General features: G+C 56.8%; 1 protein-coding gene across 4 annotated transcripts in view; it reads right to left on the reverse strand.

The window, feature by feature from the left end:
* Positions 1–4,376: 4,376 nt before the first annotated feature.
* GRAMD4 (GRAM domain containing 4) overlaps positions 4,377–26,821 on the reverse strand; it is a 100,297-nt gene continuing 77,852 nt past the window's right edge. For 2 of the 4 annotated variants that reach the window (XM_064283355.1, XM_064283358.1), the window contains exons 5-19: positions 24,675–24,736; positions 20,331–20,463; positions 19,586–19,611; positions 18,908–18,999; positions 17,631–17,722; positions 15,589–15,637; positions 15,257–15,328; positions 14,764–14,807; positions 14,585–14,694; positions 12,147–12,304; positions 10,452–10,596; positions 9,870–9,963; positions 8,961–9,045; positions 7,314–7,382; positions 4,378–6,862 (exon numbers count right to left, since the gene is read on the reverse strand). In XM_064283355.1, the coding sequence (XP_064139425.1) occupies positions 6,758–6,862; positions 7,314–7,382; positions 8,961–9,045; positions 9,870–9,963; positions 10,452–10,596; positions 12,147–12,304; positions 14,585–14,694; positions 14,764–14,807; positions 15,257–15,328; positions 15,589–15,637; positions 17,631–17,722; positions 18,908–18,999; positions 19,586–19,611; positions 20,331–20,463; positions 24,675–24,736 (1,336 nt within the window). In that variant the 3' untranslated portion in view covers positions 4,378–6,757. Of the gene's footprint in view, positions 6,863–7,313; positions 7,383–8,960; positions 9,046–9,869; positions 9,964–10,451; positions 10,597–12,146; positions 12,305–14,584; positions 14,695–14,763; positions 14,808–15,256; positions 15,329–15,588; positions 15,638–17,630; positions 17,723–18,907; positions 19,000–19,585; positions 19,612–20,330; positions 20,464–24,674; positions 24,737–26,821 lie in introns of all 4 variants that reach the window. The other 2 variants (XM_064283356.1, XM_064283359.1) reach the window with 2 other exon arrangements.

A 26,821-nucleotide genomic window follows, 5' to 3' on the forward strand; every position in this document is an offset into this window, starting at 1 on the left:
TCTCTGGGGCCTTGGCGTTGTTTCTGGCTGGTCCAATGCTAGACATGGGCAGTAGAGGGCGCTGGAGGGACACTGGTTCAGGGCTGCGTGCTGGCAGCGGGCAGCTCACAAAAGGTGGATTCCAGAGAGTCCCATCAGCACAGCCCCTTACCACCCTCTCTGGCAGGGGCTTCTAGACCCTTCCTCGGTGTTCTGCCTCAGTCAGGGGGTGGTGGCTGCCCCCTCCATCTGTGATTCCTGTAGTCCGTGCAGTTACCTTACCCTTTGATAGGGGGCAAGGAGCCATGGTGGGGCAATGGTCAAGCGCTTGGCTGCTAACTGAAAAGTTGGCAGTTCAAACCCACCCAGCAGCTTTAGGGGAGAAAGACCTGCTGATCTGCTCTTGTAAAGACTACAGCCTAGGAAATCCTATGGGGCAGTTGTCACATGGGGTTGCTGCTATGAGTGGAAATAGACTCGACGACAGCACCCAACGAGTGGGGGGCAATGGTTGTTAGTGGTAGAATCCTTGCCTTCCGTGTGGGAGACCCGGGTTCAATCCCCAGCCAGTGCAGCTACCACCTGTCCGTCAGAGGAGGTTGGCGTGTTGCTGTAACGCTGAACAAGTTTCAGTGGAGCTTCCAGACTGTAGGAAGAAAGGGCTGGCGACCCACTTCCAAAAAATAAGCCAGTGAAAACTGCGGATCACAGCAGTCCGATCCCCATCTGATCACGGGGTGGCGAAGACTCAGGCAGCACTTCATCCCATCGTGCGCGGGCAGCCGTGAGTCGGCCGACTTGACAGCAGCTAACAGCCCCTTAGTTTCCCCTCCCTTGACTCCTATCCCTGTGTAGTTCACAATCCTTTGAACTTTCCCCGTTTAATTTCATACACTGTGTGGGCCCAGCCTCCCAACTGGACCCTGACAGGATGCTTTCAACTTTTCATCGGTTTGCTAAATTATTTTTAAAATCATGGATGGATGCCAGTTCATACCAAATGCTTTTTGTTTCTGTATCTCGAGACAAATCGTATTGATTCCGTTTCCTTTAACTGTTAATGCAAATGAGACCGATTTTCCGATGGCAAGTTAACCTCGCGTTTCTGGAACAAGCCCGGCCTGCTCGTGACGCATCAGCCTGTTTTACAGGATACTGCGTTTGCTTTGCTGGTATTTTATTTGAGGGTTTTTTTTTTTTTTTTTTTTTATGTATAATCACTTAGCCCATAATTTTCTGTTCTCACAGTTTTCTTGGCAGGTTTTGGTAGCAAAGGTATTCTCGCCACAGAAAATGGAGCTGTCCTTACTTAGTCTATAGTCTGGTATACCAAGAAAAAACAAATCCGTTGCCTTCGAGTCAATTCCTACTCATAGCAACCCTGCAGGACAGAGTAGAACTGCCCCATTGGGTTTCCAAGGATCAGCTGGTGGATTTGAACTGCCAACCTTTAGGTTAGTAGACGTAGCTCGCCATAGCTCTTAACCACCATGCCACCAGGACTCTGTTCAGTTCACAGACGTTTTGAAATTTATTGGCATAAAATTATTTTTCATAACCTCTTTAACATCTAATGTCTCTAGCTACATCACCTTTTAAAATCCTAACACTGTCCGCTGTGTTTTTCCTCCTCCTTTTATTAGTCTCTACAGAACTTGGTCAATTTTATTAGTCACTCGAGAGAATGAGCTTTGAATTTTATTGCCATTGCCCTTGTTTTGTAACCTTGGTTTTCTGGTATTAATTGTCCTGTATTTGTCGTGTTGCTTTGCAGTGCTTCTGTAATTGTTCCATTCGAAACATTTTCTTATTGGGGTGTGTGTGTGTGCGTGAGATCTCTTTCCTGACCCAGTAGTTTATAAGTGTTTCTTAATTTCTAAACTTTATTGGCTAGACAAAGTGGTGTGTGTGGCACACTCTGAAGTCTTTGGGATTTTGTTGGTACTTGCTTTATGCCCATCATGTGGTCAGTTTTTGAAAATGTTCTCATGTACTTGACAAGAGTATTACCCTGTTGTTGCCAGGCGCACAGCTGGATGCACAGACCCATTATTATACAAGGTTAATCACGGTATTCAGCCGTGCCATGTCCTATTGATTTTTTTTTGGTCTGTCATTTACTAAGATGTTGGTGGATTTGTTACTTACTGTCAATTTTGCCTTCTCTTTTTTGAGGCTAAGTCATTAGGTACAGCGGTTAAAGGTCACCCTCTCCTGCTGGTTAATGCTGAGAACACCCACCTGCAGTGTGTCCTGTCTGAGGGCAGCAGAGCATTAGCCTGGGGTCCTTTCCCTCCATGTCCCTCGTGACCTCAGTGAGCAGAGTTGGATTCGTCATCCTCCCTGGTCAGCTTGCACCCTCCTCTGTGGTCACTGTGTAGCCCTTTGGTTTTACTTATTCATTCACTCATTCAATTTATTAAATACTAGATTAAAAAAAAATAGAAAATACCTATGAAGAGAATACCTGGCCCCATACAAAACCATCCACAGCGTCATCTCCGTCTGTGCTCTGGCTCCCCTCTGTCCCCCAATTTCCCCTGCCTCCACAATAAACCAATAAACCCCCTCCGATCAGCAGTCAGGGTGCTGACTTCGGCCTGAATCCTGCAGTGGGGACAGGGCCCCCACCAGGGGTTCCTGACCTGATGTCCCCCAGACCCCACTCTGGCAGCCAGATAAAGCCTCAAGGCCCCTCTCAGAGTAATGGTTTTAGTGTATAAATTAAAATCTACAGGGCTGCAAAGGAAACAGATAACACTGAAATGTAGTTATCAAAATATTTAAAAAAAGAAAAAAAAAAGCAGTGACATGGTTCTATGTGTGCTCCCGAATCATCTCCTGAAATGATTAAGTCCATGTAAAGCAGGCGCATGGAGGGGCAGCATTGCTCTCTGAAGCCCCTTTAGGTAGAGATCAGGCTGCTCAGGGCGATGGTGCTGGGCAAGGCAGCACCCACAACACCGCTGGGCATGAACACAGGCTGCCCAGAGACCCACCTGGCGACTGCTGCCCCCTCCTTCATGGCTTGGTTCAAGTGGTGCCTCCCCTGTGGGGCCTGCGCTGCCCACGGTCTGGTGCTCCCCACGGCCTGGCGCTCCCCACTCTGTGCCCCCACTTTTCCTTCCAGTGTGTGGTGTTCTCAGGAAGACACAAGGAGGGGGCACTGTGTGTCCACTGCAGATATAAGGCCAAGCAGATGGGACTGGCTCCATGGGGACCAGTTGCAGTGGGAGGGGCTCTCAGGGGCAAAGACTGATTGGGGGGTGGAGAGACCATGGGTTGTGCCCCAAAGAGAAGCAAGGATTGGCTGGTAGGTGCAGGAGAGGTGGGGTACGGAGGAATTCATTTTGTTCAGAGATGGGAGAATTGCAGTGTGTTTGTATTCTTGAGAGGATCACCCAGGAGAGGGGTAATAGGGCAGCGTTCCTGAGGATGCTTGTGGCTGTCAGTGTCCTGGGGTAGTGGTCTCTTCACTGCTGTATCCCAGCACCTAGGACAGGGCCCAGTGCCTGGCGAGGCCAGCATGCACGGATGGATGGATGGATGGATGGATGGATGGATGGATGGATGGATGGATGGATGGATGGATGGATGGGAATGGATGGGAATGTGGATGAATGGAGATATAGATGGATGGGTGGAGGGATGGAAATACAGATGAATGGATGGATGGGTGAATAAGTGGATGGACAGAGTATGCGAATACACAATTTCATGAGGCCAGGCCTGTGAAGGCAGAGCTGATCCACAAGACTGGGTCCAGATCCTGCCTCCACCTCACTCTGGGGAACCAGGGCTCAGAGCTATGGGCAGCTGTGGGCTATGGGTGCCCTGGCCCAGGTCAGTGTACCACTGGGGCAGTCTCAGAGCTGGGCAGGTTCCTGCACCCCACCGTGCCCAGTGCCAGTGTGTGGAGTGGCCAAGCCACAGGGCTGCTGGGGGAGCCTGTGCCCAGGTCCGTGAACCTTCCCACCCTTCAGACCTTGGACTTTGAGGGGAGAGGAGGCTAGTACCCTCGAGGTCACAGCCACCGGCTCCTCTGCCAGAAAAAGGGATGACAAATGGTCAGTAGGTCGGGCCTGGGCAGTGTCTGTTCCCCAGAAGCTAACAGCCCCCAGGAAGGCAGGGTGCCACCTGTCAGAGGGCCAGGACCTGCATCCCAACTCAAGGTACTGCTTCTGCCTGTCTCTGCCTGCCCCCAAGGTGACAGCCCCACTCCCCACCTCCCCATGCTGACCCTGGACGGCTCCCCGCCGTCAACCTCCGCCTTGCCACCTGACTCCCCTACTGACAATCTTCTGGAACCCTGGGCACCCTGCTCCCTGCCTCTCCATGCCCACAATCCAGCACCTTCATCCGGCCCCCTAGGTCCCTGCCTCCACCCCCCACGACGCACTTAAATCGCATGCGTTAGCACAAAGCATTTCAGGTTTATTTAAATAAAAATTATAATTTATACAAGACTTTTTCTTTAAACAGTTTTCTTTAAAAAAATGTTACAGGGGAATTGTTTCCATGGGTTCCTCATACAGTACAATCGTTTTGTTGGACAAAAGTTACACAGGTGACGAGTATTCACAGGTCCAGAACAGACTCAAGCTTCAGACGTAAAAAAGTCAACATTCACTCTAGGTCAATGATTAGTTGTAGAAATTAAATATCGGCCCAGATTCACCCAATTCCTTAAGAACGGCCGGGCCCGCTCTCTGGCAGGAGCCCAGCGGCCCCAGAGGGCCGAGTCCACCCTGACAAAGGCTGTCTGCCTTTACCGGCTTCCCGGGAAGGACCTGCTGCCACTGGAGAGTGTGAGACGCCGGGTCAGGCCCCATCCACCACCCCAGCTACAGCCACGTGCTGGGCCGGGGCCTCCCAGGCCATCTGTGGTGGTCAGTTTTCATTGCCCTTTCTCCTTAGAAGGGACTCCGGCTAAACCACCCACTTCTGTGCAAGAAATTAAAGCCCTCCCACAGTGTACACCCCTGCCCTGCGCTCAGGGACAGAGTTCCTGCCACTTAAACAGAGGCACTTGGCGGGGTGGCACTCAGACCTTGTGGGCCTCAGCCCCCACGCTGCTGCCAGGCTTGTGGAAGGGATGTGACTGGCAGCAGGGGTCCCTGTGCAGCCGTCCCCGGGCCAGTTCGGGGCCACCCCTGCCACGCCTCAGGCACCATGGGCAGTCCCCCTGGAGTGTGATCCCACGTGTCCCCGAGGCTTCCACATAACCCTGTGTGAACCAGTCCACGTGCATCCCAGGTCAGGGCCAAGCCAGGGATGCAGCGGCCCGCCTTCCTTCCCGAGCGGTTACAGGACAGGACGACGCCGACTGCCCGCCAGCTCCCCCCACCCCGCGGCCTTGTGGACCACGTCAGGTGGGGCACGTGCTTCCCCTGGCTGGCCGGTGTCACCCCCCCCAAAGCACTCCCTGGAACCAGCTGCGAGACCCTCAGCGCCCACGTGAGGGGGTTAACAGGCCACCACCGCCACCAGATTCCTCCCCAAGCCAGCAAGTGAAGGTCGGAGGATAGGTAAAAATCACATCTGAAAAATGATACAAAAATAAGAAAAACAGCTTGCTCTCTGTAAAAAATATAATCTTCTGTTTCTTCAAAAAACGCCCTCCTGATACGCAGAAGCTCCGGATGGGTGGACATGCCAGTGGACCAAGGGGTCACTGCTCTGCTGGCCGCGTCTGCAGCCCCGCCCACCCCTTCTCCAGGGAGGCTGCCCGCCTGTCCGGAAGCCTCCAAATGGGCGTCTCCTCCTGTCCAAGCCAAATGCAGGGGTCTCAGAATAAACCCTGCCCGGGAACCGCCCCCCAGCCCCCCATCGGCCACCTTTTCCCAGGGTGTGGGAGTCATGGGAGGCTGTTTCCCGGGGAGGGCAGCGGCTGGGCACAGGTGGGCACTGGTGGACGTCAGGGTGGGAAAGCCCTGGCCCCTACCCTCTGGGCGCCAGGCGGTGACCTTCCAAGATGACCAGCACCATGGACCCAGGGACTCCTGCCTGCCCTAGTCACCCGCCCCCTTACATGGACTGGAACCCAGCCCAGAGCTGCGGTCAGCTGGGTGACTTCTCCAAGTGCCGCCAGAGCTGGGAGCGCCCCAAAGGCTGGGTGGGCGCTCCCCTGGCCTCCAAAGCAGCAAGTGTCGGGAGATGTGCTTTTTACCTAGGCGCTGCTCTGCGCCACCGCCACTCCCTCCCACCGGCTCGCGGAAGGCTCGGCCCAGAGCCGCATGCCCAAGACGAGCCCGGGTCAGCGGACGGAGCTGTGCCCCCACCAGCCCTTCCCACCCCGAGGACAAACACAGCGGGGTCCTGCTGAGGGAGGGTAAGACTGGTCAGCCCCTTTCCCTCGGTGGTCCTTGATGTCTCCTTTACCTTCCACCTCAGAGGTGGGAGCCCACACCCTGCCCCGGCTATGGCTTTGGTGGTTGGGACGCCTCCATGTTCTGAAGCCGCGGGGGACCTTCTCCATCCCGGCTGGAACCAGGAGGAGCCAGGTGTGGTGGCAGCGGAGACAGGCCTCTGCTGTCCTCCTTCACCCAGGCTTCTGAGGGACCCTCCCCCTCCATGTCCCGAATGTGCATAAAAAGTGCTTCAGGTGCCGGTGGCAGCAGCACCAGCCTGCAGACCCAGCCCCGCTGGGAGGTGTCTAAGATTCGGGGCTGCACAGCAGAAACCACGGTCCGGGGTTATTGCAAAAGATCATGAGTATGTCCGATTGTTTCCACTACCACACAGTTAAAGGGCAATCCCAGCAGTGCAGGCCTTGGTACTAGCTGTCCCCGCCCGCGGCTGCTGCTGATGTGATCTTCATGTACTGGTTGAAGATGGCCTCAAACGCCTCGTCACGGTGCACCATGGCCCCGAACACCAGCGGCTGGCGGGAGGGGGCCTGGTGAGCCGGCAGCCACTCGGACCCCAGACCAGCACACCAGGCCCACCTGCCCTCATCAGCAAAGGGGCTGGGGTTCAAAGGGCAGACCCACACCCACCCAGACGTGGCCTCGCCTTCTCCCCGGTCCCGAGAAGCTAATTCTGCAGTCCCCGAAAGGGCAAGTCTCCCAGGCCCAAACTCCTGAGAGCACAGCAGCTGTCTGCTGCCAGGGGGAGGCCCGAGACCCCACCCCAAGTCCTGCACCTGTCTGGCCCCTCTGAGACCCCACCCCAAGCCCTGTGCCCACCTGGCCCCCCCGAGACCCCACCCCTAGCCCTGCACTCATCTGGCCCCCCCGAGACCCCACCCCAAGCCCTGCACTCATCTGGCCCCCCCGAGGCCCCACCCCAAGCCCTGTGCCCACCCGGCCCCCCTGAGGCCCACCAGCACTTACTTTCTGGGTTGAGGGTGTCGACACTGCGATCCCCATGCCTGACCCTGGGAGGACAGAGAGGACCTTGTACTGTAAGGCAAGAGCACATGTGTCACCATGGGCCCCTCCCAGGGCTGCCTGCAGCCCTCACCGCCCCTCCACCGCCCCCCCTGCCCGCCCGGGGCAGGGTCTCAGGGAGGAGCCAGGGCTTCCTGGCTGCACGGGATGGCAAAGGACATCTCAGAGCTATCTGACTGGGACTTGCCCCCCAACCCTGCTGCCAATGGGGACAGAGCTGGCCCGAATGGGTGATGCCTAGGGCACTGCAGGTAGGGATGGGGCACAGAACACGCTCCCCAGTGCTGTCACCAAAGGGCAACTGTCCCTGCTACCCAACCCCAAGGGCAGGTGAGACCGACCCTACTCCCATGGAGACCTGGAGGGAGACCTGCCACACCAACCGCTGGTGTCCACCCTCCTGGGACCTGCACCTTTACCCAGGATGCTTGGGGCCTGGAAGGAGCTGGGGGGGGCCCAGCCACCTGTGTGGGGCAGGCGTGTGTGTCAGAGGGCAGGGGGCACATGGTTGGTGCGAGGCTCTGGAGTGGGTTCAGCCCCCACCCTTGTTCGCAGGTGGCCCCATGGAGCCAATCTCCTCCTCTGTCTATGGAACAAGGCCACCTGTTCCCAGCCCCCAGCCAGGCTGCACACGGGCCAGGGCACATCTAGGGTGGATATGTGCATTCTGAGGCGTCTCAGACTTAAGATGATAGCACAGGGTTATGAGCACAGCCCAGGAGTCTGACCACCTGGATGTGAACCCACCCTCCACTCTACACACACAGCCTGGGTGTGAACCCACCCCACTCCACACACACAGCCTGGGTGTGAACCCAGCCCCACTCCACACACGCAGCCTGGGTGAGAACCTGCCCTCCACTCCACACACACAGCCTGGGTGTGAACCCCCCCCCAACTCCACACAAGCAGCCTGGGTGTGAACCCGCCCTCCACTCCACACACGCAGCCTGGGTGTGAACCCACCCTCCACTCCACACAACCTGGGTGTGAACCTGCCCTCCACTCCACACATGCAGCCTGGGTGAGAACCCGCCCTCCACTCCACACAACCTGGGTGTGAACCTGCTCTCCACTCCACACAGCCTGGGTGTGAACCCGCCCTCCACTCCACACACGCAGCCTGGGTGTGAACCTGCCCTCCACTCCATACACGCAGCCTGGGTGTGAACCCGCCCTCCACTCCACATAGCCTGGGTGTGAACCCACCCCCCAATCCACACACGCAGCCTGGGTGTGAACCCACCCCCCACTCCACACAGCCTGGCAGGCACCCTCACTGTGCTCCACAGGAGTGAGAGGATGTGCCTGCACACCCCCCACCCCGGCCTAGCACTGCACAGTGCAGCCAGCAGGTGCGGAGGCTCAGAGGGAGCGGAGGGAGCTCTGCATCAAGCCCCTTGAGGAGGGCATCCCGGCGCAGGCTCAGGCAATGCCTGGGGGTATCTCTGGAGCCAGCGACACTAATCTCATCCAGGTTCCAGCCTAGTCCCCAGCCTCAGGCCCCCATGGCTGCCTCTTCCTGAACCACAGGGAGCCATGGAAGCGGCCCAGCCACAGGGTGGTGGTGGGGGTGGCTGTCACACCCACCTTCTGGATGTCTGTGATGTCTGCCAGCTTGATGACTTTGTTTCGTTTTGAAGACCCAGATTTCGAGCTTTCAAAGCACAAGTAACTGAGCAGGGAGGGACGGACAGAGATGCAATCTATCAACTGGGCCGCTGGGGGAGTTTCCCACACCCCCCTGCAGAGTAGCCCCCACTTCTGGTGTGACGGCTGGCCTTTCACACAGGCTTTCTCTCTTAGGTAGTTTCACAGTTAAACAAAAGCCACCATTATATGTGAAACCTAAGATTTAGATTCCAGGAGGAGACCACGTCCCTGACGCTGGGCCAGGGCACCTCCTCCACCAGTTCCTTCAGTGGAGAGGGCAGAGAGGGAGGTGAGGCCCTGGGTGGCTGCTGTGGGAGACAGAGAGGGGACACCAAGGACCCCAACAAGGCTGAGAACAGCCCCCCACCCCAGGCTCTCCCGCACCCACATCCAGGGCAGCCTCAAGGTAAGCCTTCCACACAGTCCTGTTCAGGAGAGAGAAGAAAGCTACCTCAGGCTGCTGTGCCCCCAACGGGCAGTACAAGAACCCCCTGTCCTGTGGCTGGGACCTCACTCCTCACCTCCCTAAACACCCGGAGCCCCTCACGAGCACCCCAGGCCAGTGCACCCCAGGTTCACTGAGATGAGAGTATAGAGCATGTTTGGGTTCGAGGTGGGACCCTCCCCCAGAAGCTTGGATTTTTAGCAAGAACAGGCAGGCTCTTGGCAGGGGCTCCCGGACTCAGCCCCACATCAGGCAGCCCACTGCCTGGTTCTGGGTGCTCAGGCCAGGTCGGGGCCCTGGAAACTGCTCGCCAGGCCACTCGCCTGTCCAGGCGCCTCCACAAGAAGCCCCCTTGTGCTCCTCCCCCCCCAGTTTCTCAGCACCTGCCCAGCCTCACTCACTTTTCCGTCACATAGAGAACACCGTTCCGGATGTAGTCAGTGGGCATCTTGCGATCTCTGTTGATGAGGCAGCAGCGCCAGCCGCTCTCACACACTGTGGGGGTCGGGAGGGACCGTGTAAAAGGACATCTCACTGACAGTCCACCATGCGGTACCCTTACAGGAGACTGCTGTCGAGAGGTGGACCAGAGCCCTGGGCCTGCCTCTCTCAGGCAGCAGCTGGTGCTCCAGGCGGCCATAGCACCTGATGGGTCAGTGCGCCCCTGCACCCGGGAGCAGGCCCGTCGAACCTTTGTTGTCATGCACAGGCCGGGAGCATGCCCTCCCCCACTCGTCTGCAGGGAAAGGCCCTGTGAGGCCTCCACTCCCAAACACAGGATGTGGCTGTAACCCCGAGCTTCCCAGCCGCACCCACTGGCCTCCCCTTTGACTTGGAGCTCTGGGACATGGAAGGGTCACCACTCTGTGTATGTACCCCTCCCCTGGCCCGCTGTCAGTATCTGGTGAGGTCCCCGGGCTGTGGTCAGTGTGTGGTGGTGGGGTCTCCAGCCCACAACCAGTGTCTGATCACTGCACACACACCTGCCAGTGGCCGCTCGTTCTCCGTCAGGTTAAAGATTTCATGGAAGTTGCCCTTCTTGGTGCCATGGAAGCGACCGGAATCTTCGTCTCTGCCTAGGCCAGCTGGTGCACTGGAAACACAGCTCCGCGAGGAGGTGGTCTGGAGCTATGGACAGCAGAGGCCCTGGTCAGGCAGCGGGGAGGGGCAGCTCCCACTGCAAACTCAGACAGGCTGCAGGCTTGCACTCTTGCAAACTATGGCCGGGTTGGGGTGAGGCTCCCTGAGGCCCCTGCCCGTGCCTGGCTCTAGTCACAGCCACCCCCTGTCTTCTGGGCAGAGAAGCCCCACTGCAGTGGGGGGACCCTCGCTGCCCCTCAACTTCCCTACGGCCGCCCCCACCACATGGGCTGCACTAAGCCTGCGTCCCAGCACACACCACCAAGGACAGCTGCTGCCCAGTGTGTGTCCAGCACAAGGCATTTAAAATGGACAGTGCAGAGACCCAAACAGGTGCGGGGCAGGCCACCCAGTGCAGCAGGAAAACACCAAGCAAATTCACGGCACAGTATCAGGCCACAGGTGAGGGCTGGCACACAGGCACAGTACCTTGTCGTGGCCTGAGAGCTGGCCGGAGGGAGGTACACAGGTGGGACACGATAAGAGAGAAAGGGTCCACGTGACGTGTCAGACACACAGAGCAAAGCCGCAAGCACAGGCATGCAGGTGCCCTGCCACATGCTTCCAGTATGCTCTCTCACAGCAGTTGGGCGCAAACCCTCGGTGGGGATGGCCCCCACTGAGTAGCACATCCTCGCTCCCCCACCCTCTCCCTGAGAGTGACTGGGGCTCCCCAGTCTTGACCTCCAGGAAACCCCCTCCCGGCCACCCCAAGACCAAGACAGGCCTTTGTCCCCCCGATGCTGTAAGAGGAGCCTCCTGCCTTGAGGTCAGCAGACTGAGCCCCAGGCATGGAGCCATCCTGGTGGCCAGAGCCAGCCAGGCTAGCTCACCCAGCACAGGCTGCTCCACCCAGATGAGCCACCTCCAAGGCTGAGCCGCCCCAAGGCGGAGCTGCCCTGGTGGGTGAGTCCTGGCTCCAAACAGGTCTGCAGTCCTGGGACCTGGGCCGCCCACCCCACAGCTTTGCTCCCACTAACAGGACACCTTCTCCTCAGGACACTTACACACAGGACCCTGCTCACCAACATGCCCTCCTCCAGGAAGCCACCAGACCACCCTGGAGTCCCGCTGGGCCCAGGACCCCTACTCATTTGGGAGGCCTGAGGCGAGCTGTGGCCTGCTTGGGCATGGCGTATGACGCCCAGAGGTGCTAGGGGCCCAGGGCAGCCCATTGGTGCCAGGGGGCCCTTCTTAGGTGCTGCTTGGCCCAGCTGCCCAAGATACCCTGCCCTGCCCGCCCAGGGTGTGCCCACTGGCCTCACTCAGGTGGAGCCCATTCCCCGTGGTGGCCACACCCACCTTCCACCCAGGGCAGCTGGCTCCTAACAGAGACACAAAGGGCAGGATGAGTCTCAGGGACCGCCATGCCCAGTAACGGGGGGCCGTCACATGCTCTGTGTTTCTAGGGCCCCAAACAATCCAGAAAACATCAGCTCCCAGATGAGTCTTGAGCTGGCACAGAACTCTGAGTCCAGAGCTGACAGGATTTTGGAGAGCCCCTCACCCCTCACCCCCCGCCCGGGCCTGGCACTCACCCGGCGTGACACGGTGGCAGCACTGGCACGCTCTTTCAGCTGGGGGTCCGTAGGGAGACTCTTCCAGATGATATAGGGCGTGTCGTACTTGGCTCGGAGCCTCGGGCAGCGTTTAAAGACGAAATCGATGAGGAAAAACTTGACTCCAGCATAAAGTCCTGAAGGGGTGGAAAGCAAGCCCCTTTCACTTAGAACTCAGCAATCCTGCCTGTCTGCTCAGTGTGACAGCCCCAGCACTTTCCACAGAGGGAAGAGACAGGCCAGGGAGCCTGATCAAACCCACAGAGCAAGAGGGGGCCAGCAGGGGGTGAGAAGCCCTGGGGGGAGTCAGAGCAGAGGGGCAGTCGGAAGCAAAAAGATGAAGCAGCCGAGGGCTGAGGAGGGGTCACTTTTGAATTTGTTACCACAAACCCAGAGGGGCTCAGGCCACAGAATAAAACTCTCAGAAAAGAGAACAAACCACCGGCCACCAGGAGGCAGTGTAACTGTTCCGTGTGACACTGTACTGGTGGACACGGACATCGAGGGCTTGGCCTAACCACAGGACTGTACCACACCAAGAGAGAACCCTAAGAAAACATGGGCATCAGTTAGTAACAATGTATCAACACTGGCCCACCCATGGTAACAAACACACCTCAGAACGCTGGATGGTAATGACGGGAGAAAGAGCATACAGGGGGGTGCGGGGAGATGGGAGCTCTCTATACTTTCTGTATAATTTTTCCGTAAACCTAAAACTGCTCTAAAAAAATTTAAAAGGCAAAAAAAGGGCCTTCAGCTGTCCATTCCCCTGCCCACCATCCATCCAGGTATCCAGCACCAGCGGGGTTTGTGCCCAATGCTGGGGCTAAAAATGAACAAAACTGACAAAGTTCCTGCCCCCAGGAGGTCACAGTCCAGTGGCAGACAACAGATCCAATGAGTCAACAAGGAACAGCACCCCCCCTCCCCGGGCCACAAGCCGCACAGCGGACAAGGGGAGCAGGACTGTGCCAGGCAGTGACACGTTTCCACCCCGGCTGTGGGAGGCACACGCCATTGCCCAGCACCTCTGCGTCCCGCTGTGTCCCCACACGCTGTGGCTGCCAGGACACGGGCCCCATCCTCGCTGCAGGGCGTCTCCCTGATGACTGAAGGTGTCAAGGAAAGGCCGCATGAGGTCACCTCCCCTTCCGCCGCAGCAACACAACTGAACTGACTACTCCTCTAGGGGCACCCTGAAACCGAGTGCCCCTCCCATACCTCATCAATTGTGAAGCCCACAGCCCGGGCTCCACTCCCTCACCGTACAGCTTGCTGGGCCACCCTGTTTGTGCTCGCCTGGCTCCCATGGCCCAAAAGAGCAAGGAGGGAGGCCTGGTGCCAGCACGAAACAGAGAGTAAAGCAGGCAGCATGGAAGGGGGTGAGGAGGGCTGCCGGAAGCTGCCATGCAATGAGGTCCTAGTCATGCCAATACCCGCATCCAGACAGCTTGGTGCCCGCTGCCCAGCCACACACCCTCTCCCTTCCAGATAATCAAATCAAGAAACGATTGTTTCAGGGTGGAGATGATCCTGGGCCCAATGCCACGTCACTGAACGCTGGCAGCTACTTCCCCAGCTCACGGGCACTGCCTGATGTCCCTGCACCCCAAACCAGGGTCCCCATTCCCAGGGGCAACCCCAAGCCCACAAGCACTCAAGGATGCTTGTCATACACCCCATGGTGACTACCTAAGAGCAGCAGCCTGGAGGCCCCAGGGTCCCACAACCCCTTCTTCTCTGTGGCAAACTAGGGGTTCTTAGAAACAAAGGACATGCCTGATGCAAGAAACACTAATCGTGTCTTGGAGGCCCTGAGGGGTGCAAACGGCTAAAGCGCTCAGCTGCTAACCTAAAGGCTGCAGTTCGAGTCTACCCAGGGGTGTCTTGGAAGAAAAGCCTAGGGATCTATCTGAAAAATCAGCCATTGAAAACCCTACTGCTAGGACTCAGCGGCACTGGGTTTTCAGAGCACATTTCTACTCTGACACACACGGGGTCACTGTGAGTCGGAGACAAGGATCCACGGCAACCAATAAAAATCATGTCTCTAGGTCCAGTGGTTAAGACCTCAGACTGCTAGCCCAAAGGTCAGCAGTTCAAATCCACTGGATGCTCCTTGGAAACCCTATGGGGCAGTTCTACTCTGTCCTACAGGGTCGCTATGAATCGAAATTGACTCAATGGCAACAGGTTTTTTTTCAAGGTCCAGATTTAGCCATCTGACAACGTGATTCGATGAGGCACAGGTGGCCCAGCCTGCCTGCGGCACAACAACGCCAGTGTGAATTAACCCCGTATGCGACATTCACAGACACTGGCCGGGAAGCAGACACCGCTGTCCCCTCCTTGTATCATATGTACCCGCGCGGTGGTTCTGATGGACAGCCAAAAGGCGAGACACCTGCCCTTACCCATGGCGAGCCCCACGAGGCGGTAGGGGAAGAAGCAGGAGGCGAGGAAGGCGGCCCACAGTGCGACGTACAGCTTCTGCGTGATCTCGGGCTGCACCCACATGAACAGGCTGGAAGGGAGAGGGGAGGCTCAGCGGACGGCGGGCCCCACCGCACCGCCGGGTCGGGCTGAGACTTACTTCTTGATCTTTTCCAGGATGTCGGCCATCTTGCCAAAGAGGTTCTGTGCGAAGACGAAACCATGATTGTAGCACACGTGACATGGGGCAAACAGACAACCGGGGGGCGAGACCACGGGCTGGCCGCAACCGAGAGACACCAGCTGTGCCAACCCCACCCTGTGGTCCTGGCCAGCCTCATGGCCCGGGAGGAGGTGACATGTCTGGTCAGTGTTCCGACACTGGCAAGGACAGCCCAGGCCGGGTCCCTCCAGGAGCTCAGCTCTAGACTAGCTCAGGCTTCATCAGGGGGCCCACCCTCCAAACCAAAGCTGCTGCAGATGTGGAGTGGGCTGCTTGCCTGTGAGAGACCCTCCCCCCACCCTGCACACGAGTCAGCTTTCAATCAGCCAACAGCGGGCCTAGAGCTGGGGGTGCTTAGGGCCCGAGCATCAGCCACCGCCTAGATGGGACCATCAGGGACCACCTCCCATGGCTGGCCCAGTGGCCATACCTGGGCCTTCTGGGCCACGTCCAGCACCAGCTGGAACTTCTCGGACACAGTCAAGTCTTCTTTGGGAGGTTCCTTCAGTCAAATGGGAAAGAGAATTTCCACTGAAAATTACCGACAAAAACAGTCGGTGGTCCTTCCCACCCCAAGGACCTGGTGGCAACTCTGGTAGGCCCAAACAGCCAGAGGACCTGGGCACAAGGAGGCCAGTGGGCGGGATTCCCAGTGGCTGTCCACATGCCCCAAGCCAGGGTCCTCTGGAAACCTCCAGGCCCTTCCACACAGCTGCCACTGACTGGGGAGACGGGGACGCCCTGTGCCCTCACAGGACTCACCACAACTTCGGACACTTCCGGAACAATGCTCCACTGTATCCTCCAGCCCCTGTACACAAGGAGCCACTGCTCAGTTAGAGGTGACATCACGTCCCCGCCTCCCATGCTCCTAACCAGGGAGGGGGCACCCTGAATCCTCCTTAGGTGCCGGCAGAGGGGAGAGGGGGGCTTCTGACACCCCCGCCTTGGCTGGGAGCCTCCAGGGCCCCTTCCTGATTCCTGGGAGTGGAGGGTCCAGTTCACCTTCCCTGGCCCTCCTCTGGGTTCTGGGGGCCCACGTTCAAGTGTAGCCAGTGGGAGTGGGAGGGGAGCATTTCAACACAAATTCATTGAAAGCAGTCACAGCAAGTCCTTTGGCTAACCGGACCTCAGCGCTGGGTACTGCTGACCCCTTCCAGAGTATTTAAGTCCTTTTTTCTAGGGAAAAAATGCAAATGAGATATAGAATGACCCAGAAAAATTTTAAAAATTTTTTTTAATTAGCTTATACAAATGTGGAATTTTGAAAGGCTGAGTAAAAATGTGGAATGCAGGGGTACCCATCTTCAGACTGAAGGGTCCAGGAGAAGTTCACTCCACCGGGCAGCCACCAGCCAATAAACCCCCAAAAGTGCCCCGGAGTCAGGAAACACGGCTAGTCTGGTGACGGGTCTTCCTGGATACTGGTTTCCCCAGAGCCAGGAAACATGGCCTGTCTGGAGACAGGTCCTCATGGGGGCTGGTTCCCACAGGGCCAGGGAACATGACCCGTCTGGGCACAAGTCTTCACAAGGGCTGGTTCCCACAGGGCTGGCCAACACAGCCCGTCTGGGGACAGGTCCTCACAGGGGCTGGTTCCCACAAGCTCCACCTATACCCTTACTGCGGGAGGGCGTGTGCTCATGGGAGCATGAACAGAATAGCACTGACTCAATGAACTGTTGACGTGGTGGCGGAAAACGTTTGCAGCGGCAAATACCCCGTCTACGAACCACTGGCATTCGCTCTGGATCTCAACTATGTCTTGTTCGTCTCACACCATGAGCCTCCCGGGAACCCCCCTGATATGGATTAAGTTGTGTCCCAAAAATACGTGTTGTAAATCCTCACCTCTATGCCAGTGGTTATAACCCCATGTGGGAATGGGTTATATTTGTTATGTTAATGAGGCAGGATCAGTGTAGGGTGTACCTTGAGTCAATCTCTTTTGAGATATAAAACAGATTAGACAAATAAGCAAGGAAGCAGAGATGGGGGAAGAGAGATGCCAGGCCACATGAAGATCACCCAGGTCCAAAAACCAAAACCAAACCAGTTGCCATTGACTCGATTCTGACTCATAGCGACCCTACAGGACAGAGTAGAACTGCCCAGAGCAGAAGCTCAAAGAGACAAGGACCTTCCTCCAGAGCCAAGAGACAGAAAGTCTTTCCCCAGCACAGACTCCTGAATTTGGATCTCTAGTCTCCTAAACTGTGAGAGGGGTCCTGGGGGCACAGTGGTTAAGTGTTCAGCTGTTAACCAAAAGGTCGGCACAGGTACTCCTTGGAAACCCTATGGGGCAGTTCTGCTCTGTCCTGTAGGGTTGCTATGAGTTGGAATCGACTTGACGGCGATGGGTTTGGTTAGCTTTTAAACTTTGAGAAAATAAGCGTCTGCTTGTTAAAGGCACCCACTTGCGGTACCTCTGTCACAGCAGCACTAGATAACTAAGACATTCGTGGAGAACAGAGCCTCTGCGATGGTATTGGCCCGCCTGCTGGGCCACCAGAAACGTCCCTGCCCAACCACAGCCCAGTGCGGGGAGCAGGCACTGGCCTCTGAAGCTGGGGGCCTGGACATACCTCTACCCGGGGGTGTGGAACCAGTCGGGGTTGCATCAGGGTATCGTCCAGCACCCTGCCTGGGTATTATCATGGCTAACAGGGGACTCCCCGACATCAGTGCTGCTGAGGAGCTGGCCCAGCACCCCTCCTGCCACACTGTCTGCGAAGATACTGGGAGATGCCACGGCCAGGCATCCCATGGGATGAAGCCGCCACACAGCAGCACCGCTCACCTACCTGGCGATGAGGTAATTGAGGGACAACCTCAGGATTGCCAGAAACAAGAACATGGGGATGGCCCAGCCATGCCATACAGCATTCATGTACACCTGCGGATGGAGGGAGACAGGCGGGAGGGTTAGTCACCCCAACACACACGGGCCACGCGCACTCCTCCTTCCTCCCTCCCCAGGCAGTCCCGAGGAGCCCAGCTGGCAGGACAGTGCTGAGCGGGGCCAGGCCCCTGCATCTCTGCAGTGACTCAGATACAGGAACGATGGGGATGCCAGAAGAAGGCTGTGTCCTTGGTTCGGGCTACAGGGGGAGGGGAAACCACTAAGGGGTGGTGGGAGAACATATCGCAGAGGACAGGCAGGAGACTCAACGTCTGCGGGGGCAGTTGCTGGGCTTGGCCGAGATCAGCAAGAGGTGCCGACTGCACACAGGGTCCCGAACAGCCCAGTACACACAGGGTCCCAAATAGCCCAGCCCACACAGGGTCCTGAATGGCCCAGCCTATATAGGGTTCCTGGCCCAGCTCACACAGGGTCCCAGCCCAGCCCAGACCACATGGAGTCCCAGATGGCCCAGCCTATATAGAGGTCCCAGCCCAGTCCACATGGGGTCCTGAACAGCCCAACCCAGACGGGGTCCCGGCCCAGCCCAGACTACATGGAATCCCGAATGGCCCGGCCTATATAAGGGTCCTGGCCCAGTCCTCACAGGGTCCTGAACAGCCCAGCCCACATGAGGTCCCAGCTGACCCTGTCGTGGCTCCCAAGCACCAGAGCATAGGCATCACCACGACCTGGTGTGAAGTGGGCGAGGTGGCCAACTACTGGCTGAGAACCTACCGTGTGTCACATGCCACAAGCACCATGGGCCCCTCCCCTGTGTCCCCCCTGTCCCCGCAGAGAACTACGGCCTGAGGGGTTGCTAGGAAGGGGGCAGGACAGAACTCAGGCAGAGTCCTGGGAGGTGGTTCAGACGGCCTGCTGGCCTCTGTGATAACAGAACCAGGTGGCGCAGAGGTTTCTGAGGGCCCCAGACAGCAGCAGCCACCCTGAGCACAGTTTCCCGGGAAGGTGGGCCGGGGCAGAGGTGGGGCAGATCCCTTGCCACCTTGACTTGTCATCCGCGTGCAGAGTGCTATGTCCTTCCACTCAAAGACGGGGTCCCTCGGGAAATCTCCTTGGCTGCATCCCAGTGGCCAAGGCTGGCCCGGGGCCACTTGGGAAAGGATGGTGGCCCAGCTCCACCCCCGATGGCCCCTGCCCCCATGGAGCATCACTCACAATGAAGGCAATGGCAGACGTGTAGACGGAATACCAATCAGATAAGGCAGAGAGGTTCTTCACAAAGTTGGTGACAGGCTTGGCACCGCGCTCTGCAGACAGAACACAGTCATGGCTGCAGTCAGCCATGGACACGGCCTCGGTATGTCCCTCCTGGAAGGTCAGCCTGGATCCACACGCCTGACATAGAGCCAGACAAGCAAAGCTCCCAGTCCACCTGCACCAATCCAGTGCCCCTATAGCCACCTCAATGCCGTCCATGTGGGGACTACCCCCCAGTGCCCAAAAGTCATCCAACACCTGCCGTGTTGACAGCTGGCAGGGGGAGAGAGGGGAGCTGGGGCCAGAAACACGTGAGAGGAGCTTCCGTTGCACCCTCAGCACCTGGGAGACATTGGAGGGGCGAGCAGGAGAGAAGCACTGTTTTCCACCTCAAACGCTGGGGCTCCCAGGCCCAGGGCGGGGGGAGTGGCCTCTGCCCACTCACAGCCCCCAAACGTGGTGGGCCGAACACAGACTTCCAATGTAACCTTCCCTTAAGGACAGAAGGGGCTTTTTCCGGAAGCAGCTCGGGTTGGCTCGTGACCCCGGGACCCCTGTCCCCTGAAGGTCCTGCCCATCACCCAAGAACAATGTTGAGCACGTTACAAAGCCACAGAGGAATGTCATAGTACTTACTTAGTCTCCTCATGTTTTCCGTTAACCTAAGGGGAGGGGGGAGAGAAGTTAACTTATTGCCAGCTCTGCATTCCTGCCCCGTGACCATGGTGCTCGAGGAGCACAGAGAGCACAGGAAGATGTCCTCCGTGCATGCTCCCACCCTGCACAGGGCCACCAAGCACAGTGAAGCCCATGGCACTCCTCACCCAATGAGCACATTAGGAGGCCAGGGGCATTTCACCACGTCCCACAAGAACCAAGTCCTCTAAGAGCTGGACCTGGCCGGTCTGGGTCCCCCGGGCCTAGCACAGGGCCCAGCATGACAGCTGAAGGTCAGAGTGGGCGAGGGGTGAGTGGACAAGCTGACCATCCAATGCAGGAAGCTCCAGACAGCAGGTTCTCAGCTGTGAGCCCCGAGCCTGTTGTCCCCACACAACAGTCTGCACAAACCGCAAGTAAAAGCACTGGGTGGGCAGAGCAGGGGACGCACGCTCAGCTGTCACTCTGTCACAACGCCCAAGCTGTCTTCCTCTGCTCCTCAGGACAAGGCGCAGATGAGCCTCCAGGGCCGCAGCAGCCAAACCCAGCAGATTCATCCAACAACACAAAACACCGCATTTCCCTCTGAAGCCTCAAACGAGGCCAGCCCCGGACACATAGCAGGGCCCCACAGCTCCAGACACAGAGCTGCACTCCCAGCCCCCGACACAGAGCTGGACCTTGTAGACCCAGGCAGAGCCGCCCCCACATCAGGCAGGCCTACCTCCTGGCGCTGAGGGGCTCCTCTGCCTCCACAGTGCTCTCCTCTGGCTGGAACCGGAAGTCCTCCACGTACTCCCCGAACCTGTCGTAGAACCACTTCTGGAGGCGGGTGCACAGCCCCTGGCCCCGGCGGTCTGTGGGGATAGGTGAGTTTCAGTGAGGGCCTGGCCAGGGTCTGCACCCCTTGCTGAAGTTAGAGCCTCCATTCCCACATCTGCCTGGTGGGCTTCTTGCTGAAGTGGGGGGGTGCCTCAGAGCAGACACCTACCACCAGGGCGGGGACCCAGGAAAAACTCCCCAAGATGGCAGGGGGCTTGGCAGTTCCTGTGTGGGGCTTCCCTACAAAGCTGAAAAATGGACGGTCTTTGCCAAAACCCTTAAGGCCCAGCTCTCTGAAGAGGGGACACAACCCAGATTCTACCCTGAAGCACAAACAAATACCAGTAACAGGGCTCTGTACCTGCCTGAACGTCTGAGGTTCTCACACTTGGCCCCTCCCCTGCTGAGGCTGTTGGCTCGAAGCTGTCCGCAGCACCTGGCGCCACGGAGGCCACAGCTCAGCCTGTCTGGGAGTCCACAACGCCTCCCTCCTGTCTCTTCCCTCAGTCCCAACCATCTCAGGTAATGGTTGGGTGGGCCCCTTCCCTGGAGCCCCGAATGAGTGTACCTGCTGGGGCCTATGTCCTGGGAGGGGATAAGCCCCGGTGAGTGAAGTCACCAGGCCTGGGGTAGCTCACAGGCAGACGTCAGCGCGTGACAATTTCAGAGCCTGCTCGCCAACAACTAAAACCTTTAGCCAGAGACCCAGATCGCAGATTCTGGAATCCTGCCAAGCTTGAGCACCGTTTTTGTGGATCAAAAGTCTGTCCCTTCGAAAGCAGGCTGTGCAATCACCTGCAGGGAGCGCTGTCTGGCCAGTGTTAAGGAGCACAGGGACTGGAGAGAAGGCACAGTGTGCTCTGTTCCGTGTGCCCGTGTGCCCAGGGGCAGGCCTTGAGGAAACCAAGGCCAGAAGCAGCTGAGGGGTGTGGACACAGGGGCCAAAGGCTCAGGAATGCCCAGAGGCCCAGAGGCCCCAGGCATGAAGAGCTCTGGGCAGAAAGAGCAGCCTGGGGTTAAGGACCCTTGGTAGGCTGCTTCTGGTACCCTAACTAGAACCTTACAAAGATTCTAAGTTAAGGGCCTAGAGGGTTACCAAGTTTCTCAGTTGAGAGTCTACAATGTTACACCTCAACATAAAGAAAACAAAAATCCTCACAACTGGACCAATGAGCAACATCATGACAAACGGAGAAAAGATTGCAGTCATCAAGGATTTCATTTTACCTGGATCCACAATCAATGCCATGCAAGCAGCCGTCAAGAAATCAAAGCATTGCATTGGGCAAATCTGCCACAAAAGACCTCTTTAAAGTGTGAAAAAAAGTTAAGAAAAAAAACAAATATGTCACTCTAAGGACTAAGGTGGGCCTGTCCCAAGTATGGTGTTTTCAATCACATCATACGCATGTAAAAGCTGGACAATGAATAAGGGAGACCGAAGAAGAATTGATGCCTTTGAATTACGGTGTTGGCAAAGAATACTGAATATACCATGGACTGCCAGAAGATGGAACAAATCTGTCTCAGAAGTACAGCCAGAATCCTTCTTAGAGGCGTGGATGGTGAGACTTCATCTCATGTACTTTGGACATGTTATCAGGAGGGACCAGTCCCTGGAGAAGGACATCGTGCTTGGTAAAGTAGAGGGTAAGCAAAAAAGAGGAAGACCCTCAATGAGATGGAGGGACACAGTGGCTGCAACAACGGGCTCAGTGGTTGTGAGGATGACGTAGGACCGGGTAACTCATCATTCCGTTATACACGCGGCTGCTACGAGTGCAGCAGATTCCACACCACAGCACTCAACAACAACAGTGTTACAAAGACTGAGATGAAGGCCTACACTGTTGCAAAGTTTCTTAGTTGCCAGTCTAGAAGGTTACAGTGTTTCTTATTTGAGGGTCTGTTGTCCTTAGGTGTCTTGGAGTTGATTTTCGACTCATAGCGACCCCGTGTGACAGAGTAGAACCGTCCCATAGGGTTTTCTGGTTGTAATCTTTACAGAAGCAGACTGTCAGTCTTTCTCAAGCGGAGTCGCTGGGTGGGTTCCAACTATCAACCTTTCAGTTAGCAGCTGAGTGCTTAACCATTGTGCTACCACCAGGGCTCCTTATCTGAGGGTCTAGAGGGTTACAAAGTTTTAGTTGAAGGTCAGAAGGATTACAAAGTTTCTTAGTTGAGGGTCTAGAGTGTCACAAAGTTCCTGAGTTGAGAGAACTAGGCAGGGGTGGGCAACCTTGCTCAGTAAAAAGCCAGAGAGTAAATACTTAAGGTTCTGTAGGCCATACTGTTCCCAGTCTCAGTTGCAACTACTCAGCTCAGCCTTTATGTGCAGCACGAAAGCAGCCAGAGACAATAGGCAAGCAAATGGGCGTGGCTGGCTGCCAATAAAACTTTATTTACACCCCAAACTATGGCCCCAGATGCTCTGTTATCCCAGGACTAAACCTATTCCCAAAGCCCACTCTTCAGGTAAAGATTAGACGGGACTATAAGAAAACTATCAACATACAGGAGGAATGTGCTGCTTAGTTCAATCAGATACACAAGACCAAACGGGCAGCTCCTGTCCAAAAGCAGGATGAGAAGGCAGGAAGGGACAGGAACCGGTCAAATGAGACACAGGGAACCCAGAGTGGAAAGAAGGAGTGTGCTGTCACATTGTGGGGACTGCAATCAATGTCACAAAACAATACGTGTGTACATTTTTGAAAGAGAAATTAACAAGCTGTAAACTTTCACCTAAAGCACAATTAAAAAAAAAAAAACACTGAAAATTTGAAATTCGATAATGTTACGCACGTCACAAAATATTATTCTTCTTTTGATTTTTTTCTAACTGGAGGGCTGCAGTTGGCCCCAAGTCTAAGGAACGTGAACCTGCTGTCTATGCAGGCCAGGCTTTACTTCCTGCCTGAGCCCTGCCCATGACGACGAGGCCTATCTGCTTCTCTTCCTTAACCTCGACCAGGAGGGCCTCTGGCTGTGCACTCGGGGCCAGCGGCCAGGGGAGGCTAATTCCCTGGAGGAAACAGACAACTCTAACAAGGCTTTTCCCTTCCACACCTTCACACGGCCTGCATCCCAGTGCTCAACCCTCCCAGGGCACGGTGGCTGCCACCCATCCTCAGGATGGGGGCTAGAAGGCTGGTACTTGGAGCCCTCTTCCCCCACTCCACCACACGCTGCTCCCCCTCCCTCCCCCCCCCCCGAGCAGTGTGGGTCACAGCCATCAGACAGGCTCTGGATGGGAGGACATGGGTCATGGCCTTCCCATCACATTCTCTGACTCAGGGGCAGGAGGCAGTCCATCTCTTTGTGAGAGGTGAAGGTCTCTTGGGGTCTTGTGCTGGTTGTCCAAAGGACTCTAGAACTAAGCCTGGCCCAGGGGCCTAAGAGCTGGGATCTACCTATAGGATGCACCGCCAAGCCCCCACCTGAGCCCAGCTTCTGTTGGTCCAGCCCTGGGCTCCTGAAGGCTTCAGAACCAGGCTGTGCAGCTGGGCGTCTGCCATCTTGCCTGTGAGAGCAAGTACGGTGCAGCCCTGACTAGGCACAGGAGACCCAGCTCTGTGCAGGCTGGGCTCGACCCAGGGTCCTGGACCCGGGCTGCTCGATCTGGGGTGCTCCTTGGTGAGGCACACCCTCCCAGGCCTCATTTTCTGTCTGTACACTGGGGTGGGGCTTACACCAGTGAGCTCAGGCCCTTTCTGCTCAGCTCTGAGCTCCAGGGGCACAGACAGGGAGGTTTTGGGAGTGGCCAGCCTACAGGGATGGGCACTGTGGCCAGCAGGGGCGTTAGCCAGGACCCCGTGGATCTGGGGCCCTTGGTGTCTACCCACACCAACCTCTGAACCAATGATTACAGAGCGTTGAGTAAGAAAGAGAACAGGAGCTTGGAGCAGGAAGAAAAGGAAAAAAGGGCCTGTCCCTGACCCAGGGCCACCACCCACGCAGTCCCCTCTGACGACTGCCAGCCAATGAAGACAGGCCACCAAGCCATCAGCAACATGACCTGGGGACTGATGGGACTGCCTCCCTGAGGTCCTCAGTAGGAAGGCTGAGGCGGACGATGCGCTTCACTTTCAGGAGAAAACGGAATTGCATTCTGGTTGAATGACTTGTGTTTGCTCTGATTAGTCACCACTTCGCGTTAGAGACCCTGACCCGGTTCCACAGGAGATACCAAGCTGCGCGGGGAGGCCAGAGACAGAGCCCTCATCCAACAACGTTACCTGCTTACCTGCTCCATTATTAACCTGCGCCTGCCCCTTGGGAGGCTGCTGAGCCGGCTGCTCCTCGGATCTGAGAGAGGGAAGAAGAGGTGAGTGGGCCGTTAGTACGAAATGGAGCATGGCCAGCACTCTGCAGAGTCCCAGCCCTCCCCAAGGGAACCACCTGCACGGGACAGTGCTTCAGTTCACCGACCCCTGGATGTGGAAACCCTTGACGTTCGATCACTGATTATCATGGTGGCGGGCAGGCACAGAGCTGGCTTTGCCATGGGCACACTTTTTGTGTTTTAATAACTGAAAAAATGTTGTTGTTAGTTGCCATCAAGTCAATTCCAACTCATGGCGACCCCACGTCTGCAGAGTACAACTGTGGTCCATAAAGTTTTCAACGGCTGTGACCTTTCAAAAGCAGATTGCCAGGCCAGTCTTCCGAGGCACCTCTGGGTCGATTCAAATCGCCAATCTTTCAGCTAGAGGTCGAGCACTTAACCTTCTGCACGATCCAGAGACTCCTAACTGAGTAAATAACCCACTGCCATGGAGTCGGTTCCGACTCATAGCAACCCTATAGAGTAGAGCTGCCCTGTAGGGTTTCCAAACTGCCGACCTTTTGGTTACAGTCACAGCTCTTAGCCACTGCACCACCACGGCTCCAGCTGAGTAAATAACATCTTATAAATATACAACTCTTCTTTCCTATTCTACTTAACACCTTTACTTCTTTCTTTACCCTCTTGCTCAGAATAAATAACTCTCATATTACTAATTGTTCTTTGCTGCCATCAGGTCAACCCTGTCTCAAGGTGACCCCATGCACAACAGAGGAAAACGCTGCCTGGTCCTGCTAGCTGCCATCCCCATGATCGGATGAGATCAAACTGTTGTGATCCATAGGGTTTTCACGCGCTGATTTTAGATTGCCAGGCCTTTCTTCCTAGTCTTAGTCTGGAAGCTCTGCTGAAACCTGTTCAGCATGGGAGCAACACATAAGCCTCCACTGCTGGACCCAGGGTGATTGATCCAGGGTGCTCCTTGGTGAGGCACGCCCTCCCGGGCCTCATTTTCTGTGTGTACCCTGGGGTGGGGCTTACACCAGTGAGCTCAGGTCCTTCCTGCTCAGCTCTGAGCTCCAGGGGCTGTGTACAAGGTGCACTGGCTAGGAGTCGAACCTGGGTCTCTGCATGGAGAGCGAGAATTCTACCACCGAACCTCCAGTGCCCCCATGTTACTAATTTGTCTGCTAATAATAAGATACTCGTTCACACCTGGACGTGCATGTGTCAAGCATAACGCAAGGCCACAGCTGGGAAATCCCACTTCAACGTCTCTGTCCAGGTCCTAGCTTGGCTGTGTCGGTCACCTGCCTTACCTGCTGCCCCCACCTAGATCAGCAGGACTCTGCCCAGCCTCACCCAGGCCACACAGGCACTGGGGCCTTGAGCCCTGCTGGCTCAGCCCCTCCCAGAGTCTCTGCCACCTGCTGGCTCCTGACTACGGGCCCATCCCCATGGCTGCCTGCACCTGTCCCCCAGCGGGGCTTCTGTCCTGGCCAGCCTACTTGGCCCTGATCCTCCTGCCCTGGCCTGGGTACAGACATACCCCGTGACCTGCCTGCACACAGCTCCCAGCACACAGGAAGCCATGTCGTTGGGGAGCAGCGCCCCAAGCAGACCTCGGTGGAGGCTGGGAGGGCAGAGCGTGCTCTAGGAGGACAAGGACAGCAGACGGAGACTGGGCACACGTACATGTCACCAGTGGTGAGGGGACTGGCTCCAGTGCCTCACACGGCTCCCACCAGCCCCTGTGAGAACCAGCCCGGTTCACGGGCTTGGAGTCTGTAATTAAATTGCAGGCCAGGCATCTGGGTGCAGAAGACGCGCTGGCTGGAGGAGACAGCAGGTGGGGGTGACTGAGTACATCCACCAGGGGGCACGTTCACTGGCTTGGGGTTTGTAATGCAGACCAGGCAGCTGGCATAGAGGCGGAGGGAGACAGCAGGGGGCAGCCAAGTACACCCACCAGGAGGCAGGGCTAAGAGACAAAGCCTGCACACAATGAAGGGTGGATGAGGAGGACATCAAGACGGCAGAGACCAAAGAGACAGAGACCCGGAGAAGGGCCGTGGTCCCGCCCCTCCCCGTGACCACCCACATTC

The sequence above is a fragment of the Loxodonta africana genome, chromosome 4, assembly GCF_030014295.1.
Source record: "Loxodonta africana isolate mLoxAfr1 chromosome 4, mLoxAfr1.hap2, whole genome shotgun sequence".
NCBI classification, from domain to species: domain Eukaryota; kingdom Metazoa; phylum Chordata; class Mammalia; order Proboscidea; family Elephantidae; genus Loxodonta; species Loxodonta africana.